The sequence below is a fragment of the Eretmochelys imbricata genome, chromosome 3 (assembly GCF_965152235.1).
Source record: "Eretmochelys imbricata isolate rEreImb1 chromosome 3, rEreImb1.hap1, whole genome shotgun sequence".
NCBI lineage: Eukaryota > Metazoa > Chordata > Testudines > Cheloniidae > Eretmochelys > Eretmochelys imbricata.
Genome location: NC_135574.1, coordinates 15,169,896 through 15,186,295, shown reverse-complemented (window position 1 = coordinate 15,186,295; position 16,400 = coordinate 15,169,896). Strand labels below are relative to the sequence as shown.

Genomic DNA, 16,400 nt, shown 5'->3' with positions numbered 1-16,400 from the left:
ATACTCTTAGACATAAGCAATGCAAACAGCTATTTGTTCTATTCCTTCCATCCTCCACGTGGTCCTATGGCAACTCAGCAGCTCACACAACAGGCTGATCTCCTGCTGCCGCTGTCATGGGGAGGAGAGGAAAAGTTAACTTCTCCCAGATCTCCTCCTCACAATTAGTCTGACCAGGTGCAGGGGTCAGTCAGGTAGAAGTGAGAGTGCTGAAATCCGCTCAAGGTCTCCCCAAAATCCTAAGCTCTGCTCATAATGCCTCATGAACTGGCTGTTTGTGCTAAAATTCACCATTAGGTTTCAGAGTTATCACTCAATTAAAAGGAATGGGAATGTTTACATCCCTCTGAAAAATTCTGTTTAAAGTAGTTTGGCTGCAAACTCAGGAAGAAAGCAGTGTTTGGGAGTGGGGGGTCAGATCTGAAAAGTTCTCTTTGCAGCCATCCAGACTGGAAACTTTATCTTGATGTTTAGATGAAACCTTAAACACTGCAGAAAATGAAGAAACAGCCGATGAATTTTTGGTATAGTAGCCCATGGTATATTAGCTCTATCCAGTCCTTGACTGTTCAGGTGTATGACTTGGATAATTAAAGAGACAGCAGAGGAGAAGAAGCAATGAAGAACATTAACAAAAAAGCCATTTTATTGAAAATGAAATTCAAACTTCAAATTAATATTACAATCATGAGAAAATGCCAAACAATTCAATTTACAGTTGCAACATACAATACAAATAGTCCCTTTGAACTTAAAGTAAACTCATCCACAATCGCTGTCTGTGGCACAAAGCAGAATGTGTTTGTACAATATGTGCATGAAAAGCAAATCTTGGGCAACGGTATTTGAAAAAATAAAAAAATTAAAGCTTGTATTTACAAGAAATGCTACAAATGTTTTGTTCCAGCGGAAATTCAAGACTGGTAAAACATATTTAACAACAACAACAAAAAGGAATGTCACTTGTATTACCTAAAACAAAGTTACTGTAAAAGTATGGTTTTGGCTGATATACTTAAAAGTACTGCATTTAAAAAAAAAAGCAACGAGTTATCTGTAAACTTGGAAGTAAACAAACATCTAAAAAAGTTCTCAGAAAATGTTAAAATGAAATGCATTATATTAAAAAAACAGTAAGAAATTCAGGGGTTCAGAGAATCAGGCTTCTTTGATCTTGTACTCATGGCTGGTACCGGTTATAATTATTGCTTTGGTTCATGGCTTGTTGTCTATCTGAATCCTGGCACACTGTATCACCTGGATTCCATGGCAGGGTCCAGTAATCAAGGCAGAGCCGTACTCCGATAAGTATGACAGTGCAAAAGTTTCCCCACTCAAAATGGCGCCTGTTGAGACTGATAAATCTTTGCTGGGGGACTGCTGGCAGGAAGTTGAAGACTAAGAAGTACACAGCAGCTGGTCTGGTAAAAGAATCCATAAATGCCACTTTAATGACATTTTAGGTCAAATCCAATGTGCTTCATACATGTGGTCCCATTGACTTCAGTAGGTCTACGTATATGAGTATGGAGAGCTGGATTTACCACTCTATTTTGTATAAAGGACATCATACCTGTTCTGATGTAAGTACATCTTTGGTAGAATCTGAGAGAGCTGGAGATTAACAAAGGCATTTCGTTCTTTTTAAATCCATGAACTGCACCAAGACTTCCACTCCCCGAAGGAAAAGGGCTCTTGTACCTCTGAGGAAATAATCCTCATAATAATCATAATGTAAATGATACTCTAAGATTAACTCCATAACATACATTTTCCTGAAATCCTGAATCAAGAACATTTCCAAATTCACTTGGAAGCATTTTCCAAAAGCTCAGACATGCAATTGTGCACTGACATGTTTGTGTAGTTACCCCCAATCACCAGTGCAAATATAGGAAGAGATTTTTCAAAAGTGCCAAAGGGATTTAGGAGCACACATTCTATTAAAAGTCCATGGGACTTGTGCTCTTAAATCTTTGGGTGCTTTTGCTATCTCCTTCTTAGTATTTGCCTGCTTACATGAGCAGAATTAGCCATTTGCCTGTGTGAACCTGGAAGCTGAGCGCATATCCACATAAACCATGGCAGCAAACCACCGAACCCTGGTCAACAAACTCTGTATTGGGGGGCTCATGATACTTGTGCTTAAAATAGCTGTGTAGGCACTGCTTTGAAGTTGCAGCTTAGGCTGCAGTTCAGGCTCTGAAGCCTAGAGAGGGGGATGGGCTTTAGAGCCCAACTGCAATGTCTACACATCTATTTTTAGCACAGTTGCATGAGCCCCCCTTGTCAACCTGGCCTGTCAGAAAGCAACTGCAACAAACTTAGGCATGCATTTTGCATTGCATGATTGAATGCAAAAGCTATTTGCAAGTCTGTTCCTAATGGTCCAGTTTAACAATGGGGTGACACAAACAGAGTTATGTAGGTACTGAGCAAAACGGAAATCAGGTCTGTGATGGATTTATCCAGAAATCAAATGAAGTGCTTGAATGGTACAACAAAATCTTTAAGGAGAAAAAAAATTTCTGGGTTGCTGCCTGCAGCCACTCTCACAACATTTCAACACAAAAGCATCCCTAAAAAATTATTTAATATGCATACAGTAAATCTTTACAAAGCCCTTCTCAGCAATAACAAATAACGTACAAATATAGTACCTTTTATTAAATAGGAAACCGCTTGCACGGGCAGTACAGGTTTTTTCTTTTGCTTACTAAACAAAACACAAAACTGAAATGTGTAACCAGACACTGGCTTTTTAAGTGCTACTGAAATTAGCAAACGTACTTTACAGTTACAAATAAATGGACAGTGGTATGCTTCAAGCTACCACAAATAAATAGAATCAATTACAGCTTCCATCTTTGAAGGAAAACTAAGTATTAGAAAAGTGTCTTACTTATTTAAGCATACTTAGTATACAACCTTTAGAAGGCAAAGATTTTTTTGTTTTTTTTTAAGAGCGAGTAATCACACCAAATTGTGAGGAATGTACCATGGTAATCTCTGTAGCTGACTGGCTAAACCATCGACTGATGATGACAATGTCTATATTGTCCAAATAAATTATTATACTGGATGACTGTTCACCATTTATTTAGTGTGAGGATTACATCCTCATTGTCAACAGAGGTGCAGCCCAAGGAGAATACTGGTTACTGGACGCAATTAAGACTAGCTGGGTCAACAGAGAGCACTGCATACTGGCAGCATGAAGCCTAGGCAGGCTGCACTTCTTGTTATAAGCCAGGGTGGCTGCAATCTGATGTATTCTATGGCCCTGATTCAGCAAAACACTTGAGCATGTTCTCAAGTCCCATTGAAGACAATGGGAATTAAGCATGTGCCTAAAGTTAAGCACATGCGTAAGTGTTTTGCTGAATGTGGATGGACTGCTGAATCAGAGGTTAATATGTACAGTAGGAGCCTGATCCAAAAACCCATTGAAATCAATGGAAAGATTCCCACTAACTTCAGTGGAGTTTGTATCAGGATCAGACTCCTGAGAACTTGCCAATGCAGCCCTTGGTTTGCAAAATTTGGGTGCCTCGGTTTACTGTTGGTAGCAGACAGGTTAGTTAAGGGTATCTGGTGCAATTTCATATCCCTGTATTAGTGTACAATGCTTAATAGCCAGGAGTGAGCTTTAAGGTGACATTCATCTTCAGTATTAAGTTTGAAGATCTGACTATTGCTGAACACCGGACTGGCAGAGCATTGGTCTGCAGAGCAGTTATTCCCTTGTGCTTGTCTCTGCAATATGACAACTGCCATATTTATTTAAAAGTAAACAAAAAAGAATCCTCATCGCTCTAGCATTTGATGCTAGTGAATTGTGACTAAATCACATCAAGAGGCTAAATACTTTTGGTTTTGTTTCATAAACCTAATTATTATATACACCTGGTTGAAATTTCAATGAAAGAAACATTGATGGGATTATCACAAATTTCTCCCTGTCTCCCATTTCTGAGCAACTGCTAGTTGAAATTTTTATGAATTTTGAGACGCTGCCAGAATTTGTCAACATTTCAAAATTAGAAACACGCTGTCAAAATTGACATTTTGAATTTAACATTTTTCAAATGCTGATGTTAAAAACAGGGAGAAAGGAAAATCTGGGGTGGAGGAAGCACTCATTTTTCCTTCCTGTTTTTCAACCAGCTCAGTTATTACTGATTAAAAGGCAAGACTGTGTTGAAGGCAACCAGATAGCTAATAACATTTTTAAACACAATATTTCCTTCATAGGTTATTTTTTTTAAAAAGCTACATCCAAAATAATTTGATATGGATGTATTTTGGTTTGCGGGGAGGGTTAATCGCATTGTAACCAGTTCACACTGGAACTGTTTTTCAGAGTTCAGGTACCGGTCTGAGGTTCACACCCCTGAAGAAATTTTATTATTTTTTTAAAAAACAACCCACTTTTAGAGACCGAAGTCAACATAGCATTACATTAAGAGACGTTTAAAGGGTCCAAATGTCATTAAATAATTATAAATATTTCTTTAAAGTTATATGATGATTTATGTTAGCAAATAACTTCAAATTTCACACATTTATAATTTAAAAAGAAAAAAAAACACAGCCAAACACAAGTACTACCTATACCATTTTGGCTTGAGTAGCATATATTGCCATTTTTATTTTTTGCATAAGTAATAAGATTTTGCTTTAATTTTGGAGGGTTGGGGTTTATTTTTGGTTAATTGGACAAAGGCAAAAATAATTATAGGAAAAACAGAGGAAACCCCAAGATTGTCTATTCAGATTGGTACCTTGAAGACTTTCTCTTTTAAGTACCAAGAAAAAAAAAAAAGCAATGAACCAAAAAGTTCCAACTTTTATGTGCAACAAGGCTTGGATAGAAATTTTGAACATCCACCATGATCTGAATGTGTTATAGCAAAATGGAAGAAACTTGATCTGTGCTTTCCCTTTCATGTGCACCAATACAAGCCAGTTGAATTGCACTATGTGAGTGAACAGGGTCCCATACGTTGTATGTTTGCAACTGTATCTGGAGCTCAAGGTTTTTAAAAAATAAAATGGAGCGTGACCTTTGCCTTGCTTCGCCATGTTTTTCCTGATAACTGGGGAGTCCGTTTTCTCCTTATTGGCAAACGAACTCACTATTTATGACAACAGTCTAGACAAAAAAAAAATTGGGTTATTTTTGTGTGTAAAAAATACATTTTAAATATAAAACAAGGTGTAAAATGTTTCCAAGAAAAATATGTGCTTTGATCCACATAATCTGAAACATGGATTGTGCTTGGTTGGTCACTCTTGCGTTATTTATGGCCACTACCATCTCATCTAAATAGTTGCACATATCAGTAAAATCTATTTAAAAAACAGGCACTTTGTAGTTTGCCGACCATTTGTTTTTGGCTCACGGAGATTGGACTGCGCAGAGAAAATTTCAATATGGCCTCCAAACGGACTCATCCATTCTGCCACTAGAATTCAAAACAGTTGGGGAGCTGCTGTGGCTTCCATCAGCCTCCACACCGTCATTCTGGTTAGGCAAGTTAGGATTTAATAGTGTGCCTCCGTTTGATGTGGTGGTGCAGGGAGGAAGCATTCTGGAAGGGGAGCGGTCTCCTCCCGGCACCATGGGGAACTGGTATGATCCTGATGAAGTGCCATAGTAGAGATATGGAGTGCTGCTGGTCTGGAATGGTCCACTTTGGTTTTGGGAAGAGCCTGGATAGGGCGGTGGTAAGTAGGTGTGGTAGTGAGTGGTTGCTGACATACCCAGTGACATGCCTGAGGTGACTGGCGGTGTATAGGTAAAGGTAGCTGGATAGTGCATTCGTGGGTTGGAGAAGCGGCTCTCAGTGAGGGATGAAATGCTTGTGAACTGCCTGGGATCTGAAAATGGGCCCAGCTCTGAAGCACCTAAAAATTATAACAAAAGATGGGGGGAAAATTCTGTAAATATCAATTTTTTTATAATAGTGATTTTTTTAAAAGAAAACCCACTTCTTTTGGTCCCCCAAAGAACAGCAAATCATATCAAATAATACATTGCAAGGAAAAGAATCATAGACCTGTCTTATACAAATGCTGGGCCAAAAGCATCCCTGGTGTAACTCCACTGATGGCAATGGAGTTAGTAGTATTGCCAACTCCAAGCATTGAAAAAACACTGGTCGGACCCAACCCCGCTGAGACTTTAAAAAATAATAAATGCTGAATTATATTTTATTTTCTTTCTGGTTTCTGAGCATAAAGGGTGCACTTGGGTCATCTTTACAGGCTTTCCTCTGCAGCCATGAGTGCTAGAAACCTTTTGTTTTAAAAGAAAGCTGAGTCTCCTGTGAGCACTTCCCTTCGGAAGCTGGGCTTTAAGAACAACAGTAATTATCCCGAGACTTACAATAAAATCACAAGAGCTGGCCACACTGAGTTAGTCATGCTAGTGACATCAAGAGAGTTAAACCAGGGATGAATATGCCCCCACCGTTCTTATCATTCAGTATATCTCAGGTCATGATCCACTGGACAAGGTTTTCATCTCTGAAAAAGGTTATTGGCTGCATGTCGAGAGTTTTAAAACAGGTGAGCCACCAAGCTGCTAGGAAGTCTGAGTGTTTTAATTTTCAGCACAGTGCATGGTAAGTTGCAAGCCCAACACTCATTATTCACAGAAGCTGCCTGCTTATAGTGTCTCTTCCATCTTGTTGTCTATAGACCCCACAGCACGTGCTTACTCTAATTCTCCTGGTGGTAACACTCTACAATAAGTTTGTCTCTGATGTGAAGCAGTAATGGGTGAACTCATTTAGCCCAATTTCCAATTCCCTTCAAAGATCCAACCTATTATTTTGAAACCTAGGGTGTTCTGCTTAGGAAACTTGGGGGGGAGAGAAGGAGCAGAAACAGGGATGGTAGAAGTTGGATTAGAGAGCTGGCAGAATGAAAATTGGACAGGGGGAACAGAGAAGGGGCAAAGAAGTCTAATGAAAAAATAGAATGCAGTGTAAGGGCACTCACTTGTGCCACCCTACCTTTAGAGGTGCACAACCCTTTAGAGTGTGTGCTCACTTTCTCCTCATATGAAGTGTGTGTGTACACGCATATGGAGGGAGCACTGGTTTAAATTGCAGGGAATGTGTTCATGATTTAAAGCTGCTTTGGCCCTGTGCTTCTTTGTTTGAGAACTTAGCAGCTTTGCAAAACTTCATGACCCATGCGGTTCACCCATCTTTTCTCCCAAAACCACCAAATCTGTTGTATTTAAAAGGGAAATTAGGGTGCCTGTCAGGTGCCAGATGACTGCACTGAACACTGAATTTCTCTGCTTATCCACAGCATAAGCTGCACAACAGATAACAGCAGTGCTTTCCCACACCATAGCAGCAATGCACCTCAAACCTGACCTGCAAACATTCCCATCTAGTGAGGGGGTAGGTTGGTCCATTCCTGTCCTTGGCCTTGATGGTGAGAGACAACGGTGGGCATGAATGAAAACCCTAAGGCAGAAGGATTCTGTTGAGAGTGCCATCAGCTGGCATGGTGGTTTTTATGATTTTGACATTCGACAGTTTCTGACCATTAGAAACTGCACCAAGACCCCCACTAACTCATTTGACATAAGCCAGTCAAAATGCTGCCAGGTGGTGATTAGAAATGTGCCGAAAGGCAATGTTCAGAACCGGATTAGGCGTAGGGTAAAATCACAAGGTCTGATTGAGCGTGAGGGATTCTAATCCAACATCTTCAGAAATTCAAAGAGAGCTAGATTTAAAGTTCCAGTGTGGGGCCATTTCTAGGAGTGATCATTATATGATTACTACTACCTGATCTGGAGTTGAAGCAGTGACCTAGAAGTGAATGAGTCCATATCCATTTACCAGCCCACTGAACCCCAGCACTATTGAACGTAATATAGCTTGTACAATAGAACCTCAGTGTTACGAACTGACCAGTCAACCATACACCTCATCTGAAACAGGAAGTACGCAATCAGGCAGCAGCAGAGATAACAAAATACAAATACACGTACTGTGTTAAGCTTAAACTACTGAAAAAAGGGAAAGTTTTTTAAAAAATTGACAAGGTTCGGAAACTGTTCCTGTGCTTGTTTCATTTAAATTAAGATGGTTAAAAGCAGCACTTTTCTTCTGCATAGTAAAGTTTCAAAACTGTATTAAGTCAATGTTCAGTTGTGAACTTTTGAAAACAAACATAACATTTTGCTCAGAGTTACAAACAACCTCCATTCCCGAGGTGTTTGTAACTCTGAGGTTCTACTGTACTTTTATAGCAAACACTGTGTCACTGCATGCAAATTCTTTGGTTCTTAACTACAAACAGCAGCCTGAGGCCATACCACCCAGAAACAAAGCTGTTGTTTTGGAATGCTATCATGTTGCTCCTTTTATACTGTGAAAAGGTCTGATACATATCGGGAAATGTAAGGTTATTGTACACTTTCTCCAGCTGCTTGAGATACTGAGTCTGAATCTGTTATTGCTTATGATGCTCTCACATTAGTGTAACTCTACTGACTTGAACTAAGTTGCTCCTAATTTACACTGGTGCAAGTTACGTTCAAAGGTAGATGTGGAATTTGTACATTAAGTATTTATATTTTGTTTCTTTGCAATAACTACAATTCTTGTTATAAAGTCCAAGATGCGTTTGATGTTTTTTCACTGTTGCTTATAAAGCACAGAGTCCTATTTAGGTAAACACTGAATAAATGTAATTTCTTCTTATCGCAACGAAGGTTATGTCTGTATAGCTCCTACTTGCAATTCGGTCACTTGCCCAATTTGCCAAATTCACTTTTAGCCACATCTTTAACTTTTTGGATTAAGTTGCAATGTGTTTCTTTACCAACATTTCTGTACTGCCCTTGTGCGAGCATATTATTTTCAGGGTTGATCAGAAAAGTGCTGGGTTGAAGGGAGTTCTGAACTGGAAAACAAATGTCAGCCGTGCCTTGTTTTTCTTCTCAAAACCCACTTTTTCAGGCTTACTTGGAAACTCTAACTCTCATTGCATCGAACCATTGATATCACATCTTTTGAAACCTGTAACCCTGGTAACTCATACTCTAGCCTCCCATATGGCCATGCCATTTTATTGACCTCACTTTGCCATAGGCCCCTCCCCCTTCCCTCCTTGTCTTATCTACTTCTGCTGCTTTAGTTTTAACTTAGGCCCTGATCCTGCAACCACTTTATGTGTGTAAATTTAAGCACGTGCATAACTGTTTGCAGGATTGGGATCTTAGATGGTAAGCCCTTCTGGGCATGGAATCTATCTTTATTTGTATTTCTGCTGTGAAGTGCCATGCACATAAGTAAGGATGATGGTTTATAGTATAATAATTTGAAAGTGCAGTAAAGCATCTCTCTTGAAATACCGCCCCCTTTCCCCCGTAAACATCCCAATCGACCATTAAAGATTTACATTGATTTTTCTGATATAACAGTGGTGAAAGTAGTTTGAATTTGAGGCCTCCTGGTCTCACAAAGTGTCACTTGTCACATGAGTGACACATGCAACCTGCAGCCTATTTCAGAGCTGAAAGCTTTGCCTAAGCTACACTTGTTTAGTGAAAACAGTATTTCCTCTGCTGATGTTACAAAGACAGAAATGGAAATCGGCATCTCTAATGCCATTTCTGTCTTCTATGATATGATCATTTTATGGAGCTTAATTAACAACATAAAAGAAAAATCAAATCAGAATTTACCTCTTTACCCAAAGGATTTACATCTCAGAGAGTTTAGGTGAACGGTACTTAAGTTTACTAGGTAAGTTCTGCACAAATGTCGTTTGGTATACAAATCATCCGTGAGATATAAATTTAGAACAGAAATGAAGTAATGTTAAAATGTCAATCTCTGCACTAAAGCAGTAGGTTAGTACGTACTTTCTTTCCTGCAGACCATACTGCTCTTGTGTTTTGTATTTAAAATATGAACAATTAAAATTCCATGTGGTTTCACTTATTTTGATGCAGAAACCTCATTAAAAACCCTAGACTTGGGAGCTTGCCAATAACAGTCTAGGATAGGATTGCTTTTGCATGAGCTTTTTTTTTTTAACCTGTTGCAGCTTCACTGATATATTGTTTACAGCACAGCATGTGCCATGGTCATTTCTCCATTTCAGTTTACGGATGCCAGCTAATGCCAGTTGACATTCATTTTTCAATTAATGAGCTCTGCTTGTAGTTTACAGAGAATAATGCAACAAATTTCCGCCTGGTTTCAGCACTTTGGCCAATCACTTCCAATTATTATAGACTGTAATGTACTGTGGGTATATTAACTCCTTCTGGGTACAGCAAGCTGATGTGAACTTTAAAAGGATTATGGGATAATTTTATAACTTACAAACATTGCAATTTGCTGGAATGTGCTTAGTCATTTTTTGTTATTGGGACATTACTGAAGAAACATTCCCTAAACCTATTGCATATGTCTGCCGTGGAAGGGATTTTTAACAATCCAGTGCAGTGTGTAATCATTAAAAAAATGTATGAGTAAATACAATGGTGTTTGTCTATTCTATACTATATTAGAAAACAATTGAACAGACAGACCCAAGGAACCTCAGCTTGGCATACTTATAACTATCACTAGGGACTATTTTAATTAGTTATATTTCGTCTAAATGGTGCATTCACAGCTTTTAGGCTTCGTGTTATGCCTTGTACTGTTTAAAGATTGCAGTAGTTATTCTATCCTGAATAGGCAGGGACGTGGGACTAATTGATCTGATATGGCTTTTTTCTTCCCTAATGTCTACGATTTACTTGTGCAGTTTAGCTTATTATAGGTAGGGGTGGTAGCACACCTATTATTACAGTTGCCTGACTTTTCCCGTTATAAGATCCAATTATCAGTTGTTTATAACTTTGCCAAATTTTTAACCATTTGAGCTGAACTTTTTGTATTTATTTATTATTATTGTTATTTATTATTATTATTTCAGCCAAAACAGTTCTGTTGTTTCTGAGAACGAGGCAAGTGGAAAACAATTGTTTAGCCCTGTGGGGAGTAGACTGGGTCCAGGACAGACTGGAAAGAACAGAGAAGATGTCATGCTTGGGGGGTAATTGTCCACTAGAGCACACTCCCTCAAGAGCCTAGAATGGAACCCAATATTACTATTCCTCCACTCTCAGCAAATATCTGTGAAACCCACTGGCAAAATGTCCCATATCCCTTTAGTGGTGGTCCACATAGAGGACAACAACATAGTATTGCCATCAGTTACTCCACTAGGACAAGTGGCAGGTCTGTGCGACATATCTATAAGTTCCAACCTTGCTGAGGACCTACGTGGCTGTCAATATGATGTCACATGATCGAATTTCTATTTGATTTTCAGTTTACCTTTTAAAAAACCTAGGAACTTGAACACAAAAAACTGCTAAAAGAACATCATTAAATCAAGCACCCAAAAGTCAGGATACATGAGAATTAAGGTTGCTGGTACAATCTTAACTTGGACCCCTTGTGCATGTGCATTATGATACAGTACTTGACTACATGATCACATACTATTTTTTTCCGCCACAGGATCTTGCCTCATTCAGTGTACAAAATGGACCTGCTCTGCAGATGAATCAGGGCTGCATAGTGAAGGAGGTTGTCTGTAGGACCCTTGTCTCATTTGTTGCAGACATTGGAAGGTGTGTGGTGAATGAAGCAGAAGAGAGAGGATGGCCTTGTGGTTAAGGCAGCTGTATGCTGCCCTGGAGAACTGAATTCTATCCTTTCTTCTGCCACAGAGTTCCAATGTGATGCTGGGCATATCATTTCAACCAGGTTTCAGTGTAGCAGCCGTGTTAGTCTGTATTCGCAAAAAGAAAAGGAGTACTTGTGGCACCTTAGAGACTAACTAGTTATGTACTCCTCTTTTCTGGGTGCCTGATTTGATACTCTGGGGTCTGATTTTCAGAAGTGCTGAGCCCTGTCAGATACAACGGAAGTCAATGGGAGCTGTGCTTTGAACAAATAAAATGCAATGTAATGTTAAGTACTCTGAAAAATCAGCTCCCTAGATATGTCAGATTTGGCACTCAAAATTAGTGAATATTTCTGACCTTAATTTTTTTTTGTGCCTCAGTTCCCCAATTGTAAAATGGGGATAACACCACCCCCTGCAACTTGTTAATGTTTGTGAAGCACTCAGATGCTGCAGTGAGGAGCACCAAAGAAAGCCTCATGAGGAAATTAATAATGGTGTCTTCAGAGCAGAGTTTAAACAGTGTGCAGTAAATAAGGCTTGGGGCCACACACTGAACAGTGAGGGAAATAAACTGCTCATTCAGTGAGCAATGTCCATCTTGGGCACTGAATGAGGCAGTGGTCCTGTGGGAAAAAATAGTTGTGTGAACATGTAATTAAAGAATGTATCATAATGCATACACACAAGCGGGCCGAATTAAGGTTGCACAGGCAGCCTTAATTCTGGCATTTCCTAACTTTCGAATGCTTGACTTTGCCCTCTTAATTTTTTTTAATACAGGGTTTTTTTGTGTGCAATTTATATCTGACTTTTTCCGCAAACACACTTTTGCATTACTGTGTCATTTTATTTTACTTTTATTACTTTTCATTTTAATTTTTCTTCTACTGCAACTGAGAGTATTTATAGAACCAGACCCTGATGCTGCAGTTGGATTCCTACAGGTAGACCCTTGACTTCAAGGAGGCTGCATCCAGGCACAAGAGGTGAACCTGTGGATCCAACTGCTGGACTGGGGCCTGAGGTGATGTGTGGGGGAAGGGGGACTGAGGGGTCATATACCCCCTTACCCCAGATTTGTGGCCTGGCTTGTACTGAGCATGCTCACATGGACTGCTCTCACTCTGCTCCTCCCTCCCCCCTAATATACACACACTATCAGCAGGCACAGGTCGTCTCTGCCTGAGATTGTAATTTCCATGCGGCACAGGCTGCCTCCTTTTATGTCTGTTAATTGGCATGCATGCTTAGGCTCTCATCCTACACAGGTTTACACATAAGCTTAACTTTCTGCATGAGCTCAATGTGACGACTTGCATGCATACAGTTGAGCATATGTGTGAATGTTTGCTAGATTGGGGACTTTTGGTGCTATGGAAATAATTATCATCATCATTTTGTTTTTTCTCAGTGCCTCAGATTCTCCATTTTGAAGGGAGAATGATAACTTCCTACCGCTTGTGCTAATTCTTACAAAATCCTGGGTCTACGTTTGCAAAGCACTTCATAGATGCATAGTGCTAGAGAAATGCAAATTGCCAGTAATTATTATTAATGTCATTACTCACACAAATGATCCTCATCATTTCTACTTCATGAAAGTAACATTCGGTGAGGTCTGGGATTTTGTTTTTTAAAATACTTTAAAGTCTGTATAGCTATTACTTTCTATCGCCAACCAAGCACATCTTTAATTAAGGGTTTCACAGCAAGCTATGCTGTCACAAAACTATTTATTCTGAGCAAGGCCAGAAGATCAGGAACATCATTTTTTTTAAAAAAAAACCGTGAATTAGGGAAAGAGGCTCCCCACAATTTTTTTTTGCTGTGTTCCACCCTCTTCAACAAAGTAAAGTTTTGGGATTCCCCTTTCCATCTAGTCATAAAGAAAGGAAAGGTGGTTGTGACCCACTGAAACCTGTTTGAAACCCCCACATTGAGAATCCATCTTCTGTGGAACCACAGACTTTTTAAAATGACATTTTTAGCCTTCTCCAATATGGAGATAATGTACACTGATGTATAGCTGCCATGTTATAGGTTAGCTGAAAATATTTTAATAACAATACTAATGAGAGCTGTACACAACTTTCATCAAAAAACCCCAGATCACATGGAACTCACTTGGGGTTTGAGCCAAATCCCATTAAAGTCAATGGGAGTGGGATCAAGCCCTGGCTTTGGGGTTACCATCATTGTGTCTTCCATGTTGTTCCCTATGTATGGAACTAAAATCTAAGGTTACCACCCTGCCCTTCTTAAAACACACTTCTGCAGAGATGCCCACGATAAACTGCTCACTGATAATGGTTAGGAAGGTATCCTGCATGGACTACTGATTTAATTAAATATCTCGTTTTATTGATATCCTAACAAAACCAAACTAGCTTTGTCCTCCTTTCTGCAAGCCCTCTGTTTGTTACTCACTTCTTGTATCTTATTTAAAACAGCCCCAATTTTGAAATCAGATCTGAAATCAGATATAAGTGAACTGGCATGGAGTTCCACTGAAATGCAAAAGGTTCCTTCCATACAAGTGGGATTACAAGATTGGGGTGTTAAGGTAAAACTCCTTAGGGTTACACTGTAACAGCCGTTTTAGTCTGTATTCGCAAAAAGAAAAGGAGTACTTGTGGCACCTTAGAGACTAACCAATTTGTTTGAGCATAAGCTTTCGTGAGCATCCGATGAAGTGAGCTGTAGCTCACCAAAGTTTATGCTCAAATAAATTGGTTAGTCTCTAAGGTGCCACAAGTACTCCTTTTCTTTTTAGGGTTACACTGTAGTTATCCTGTGCGCATGAAAAGCTTAGTTTAAACAAACTGCGCCGAATACCTCCTTGTTGTTTGAGGCATTCAAAAAATAAATATATATTTTTACTTAATTTGTGTTAAATATTTTCAAATTGCATTTTTAAATCAGTTTTATACACCAAAACTTTGTCTCCAGACAAACAATAGCAGCAGAAGAGGTGTGAACTGCTCCCCCGTTCACCTCAACGGGGTATAAACTTCAAGCCTAGGTGGGGACCATTTAAACTGTAATATTATTGAGCACAACAGTCTAACAAACCTCAACTGAACATTTTTACTCCTTCACAGCTGTTCCATTGCATAGTGTCTTCCTGGCCTTGCACTTCCTCTATTTACATGTGAATTTTGATGATATTTCAATTTTTTTTTAACACTGACTTGTGTGTTTTGGTGCTTAGGCATGGTGAGTGGCACATTAAGATACCATCTATTCTTTAGTTAGATAGATGTTTTCCTTGAATTTTTTGTGTCGCCCCCAAGCATTTTGGTTCATATAATATCAACCGTCAAAGTACCAAGTATACAATAAAGGAGAGTGATTCCCAGGCATATCTGTCAGGTTGCTTAGCAGGTAAAGTGGTGTCTCTTTTCACTTTCCCATTTAATCCAGCGTAGGCTTTATCATTACCCCACTCACTTAACAGGGGGGTGGGATAGCTCAGTGGTTTGAGCATTGGCTTGCTAAACCAAGGGTTGTGAGTTCAATCCTTGAGGGGGCCATTTAGGGACTGGAGCAAAAATCGGGGATTGGTCCTGCTTTTGCAGGGGGTTGGACTAGATGACCTCCTGAGATTCTATGATGTTTCTGCTACAGTGGCTTCACAGGAAGAACAGAGAGGAACTCCTGTTTCTTTATGTATTTTAACTATTTTTGGCCGCTGTCGCATATCTGTGCACTGGTTTTCACTGAGCTGTCCACTATGACACCAAGGACTTTTTCCTGGGTGGTTAGTTCATTTAGAACCCAGCAACTTGGATGAATAGAAATTCCTTCAATGCCTTGTACAGCACAACACCCCTGACCAGACGGCTGACAGCAGAGATCGAAACAGGGATCACTGGTTCTAAAAGTGGGGGTGTCTACTGCCTGAGCTACAGACCCAAAGTACCTTCGTGCAAAGGCTATAGCAGACTCCTAAACCTTTCTATACAGACCCAGCCCGTAGAAAAGGACAGAGTGCCCACTGTGTAAATGTAGTTTACACTTGCATTTGTCAAGAGTGAATTTCATCTGCCATCAAATGCTGCCCATTCAACTCGCTTGATTAGGCTCCTTGCTGTCTTCTCTAGTTTTCACTATCCCATCTTGGTAATCTTTCCCCCAATCCACATGTTGGCCCTGTGTGATCATGGTGGAGAGAAGGAATTGGTTATATTTTGGGGATGAGAGTAATTCATTCTCAGCCAGCTCGACTTGTTAGAAATTTCAGCCTTCTCTCATGTTGGGACAGAGCTGGCTGCTGAGACAAAAGAATTTAAAAGCCTTGACACTTTTATGTTATTTGTTAGTCTTTTTTATATAATATACCTCCACAAATAACTATTCCCCACTATTTTTGCACTGGATGATGTGATCTTATATATCTGTGACATGGAGTCTGTCATATAAAGCACTTCTCCCACCATTGTAATAACATAGTACATCAGCTTCTGCTGTGAAATGCACCAACTGTTAACTGTGCACAGCAACATTCACAGCAGTTGAAGGCAGGAATTGCAGAAGAACATCAAACCCTCTTGAAACTAAGTACTTATACAAGGGCTCATCACTACTTGTACCTATCTATTAATGTATGCAATTGGTGCAGTATGATGGAAGCAGAACATATATAATACTTCCTGGAAATATCACACGAA

At 39.5% G+C, this 16,400-nt stretch overlaps 1 protein-coding gene across 2 annotated transcripts in view; it reads right to left on the bottom strand.

The window, feature by feature from the left end:
- Positions 1 to 624: 624 nt before the first annotated feature.
- The window catches only part of RUNX2 (RUNX family transcription factor 2), a 109,790-nt gene continuing 94,014 nt past the window's right edge, over positions 625 to 16,400 (bottom strand). For both annotated transcript variants that reach the window (XM_077812404.1, XM_077812405.1), the window contains one exon: positions 625 to 5,910. In XM_077812404.1, the coding sequence (XP_077668530.1) occupies positions 5,432 to 5,910 (479 nt within the window). In that variant the 3' untranslated portion in view covers positions 625 to 5,431. The remainder of the gene's footprint in view (positions 5,911 to 16,400) is intronic.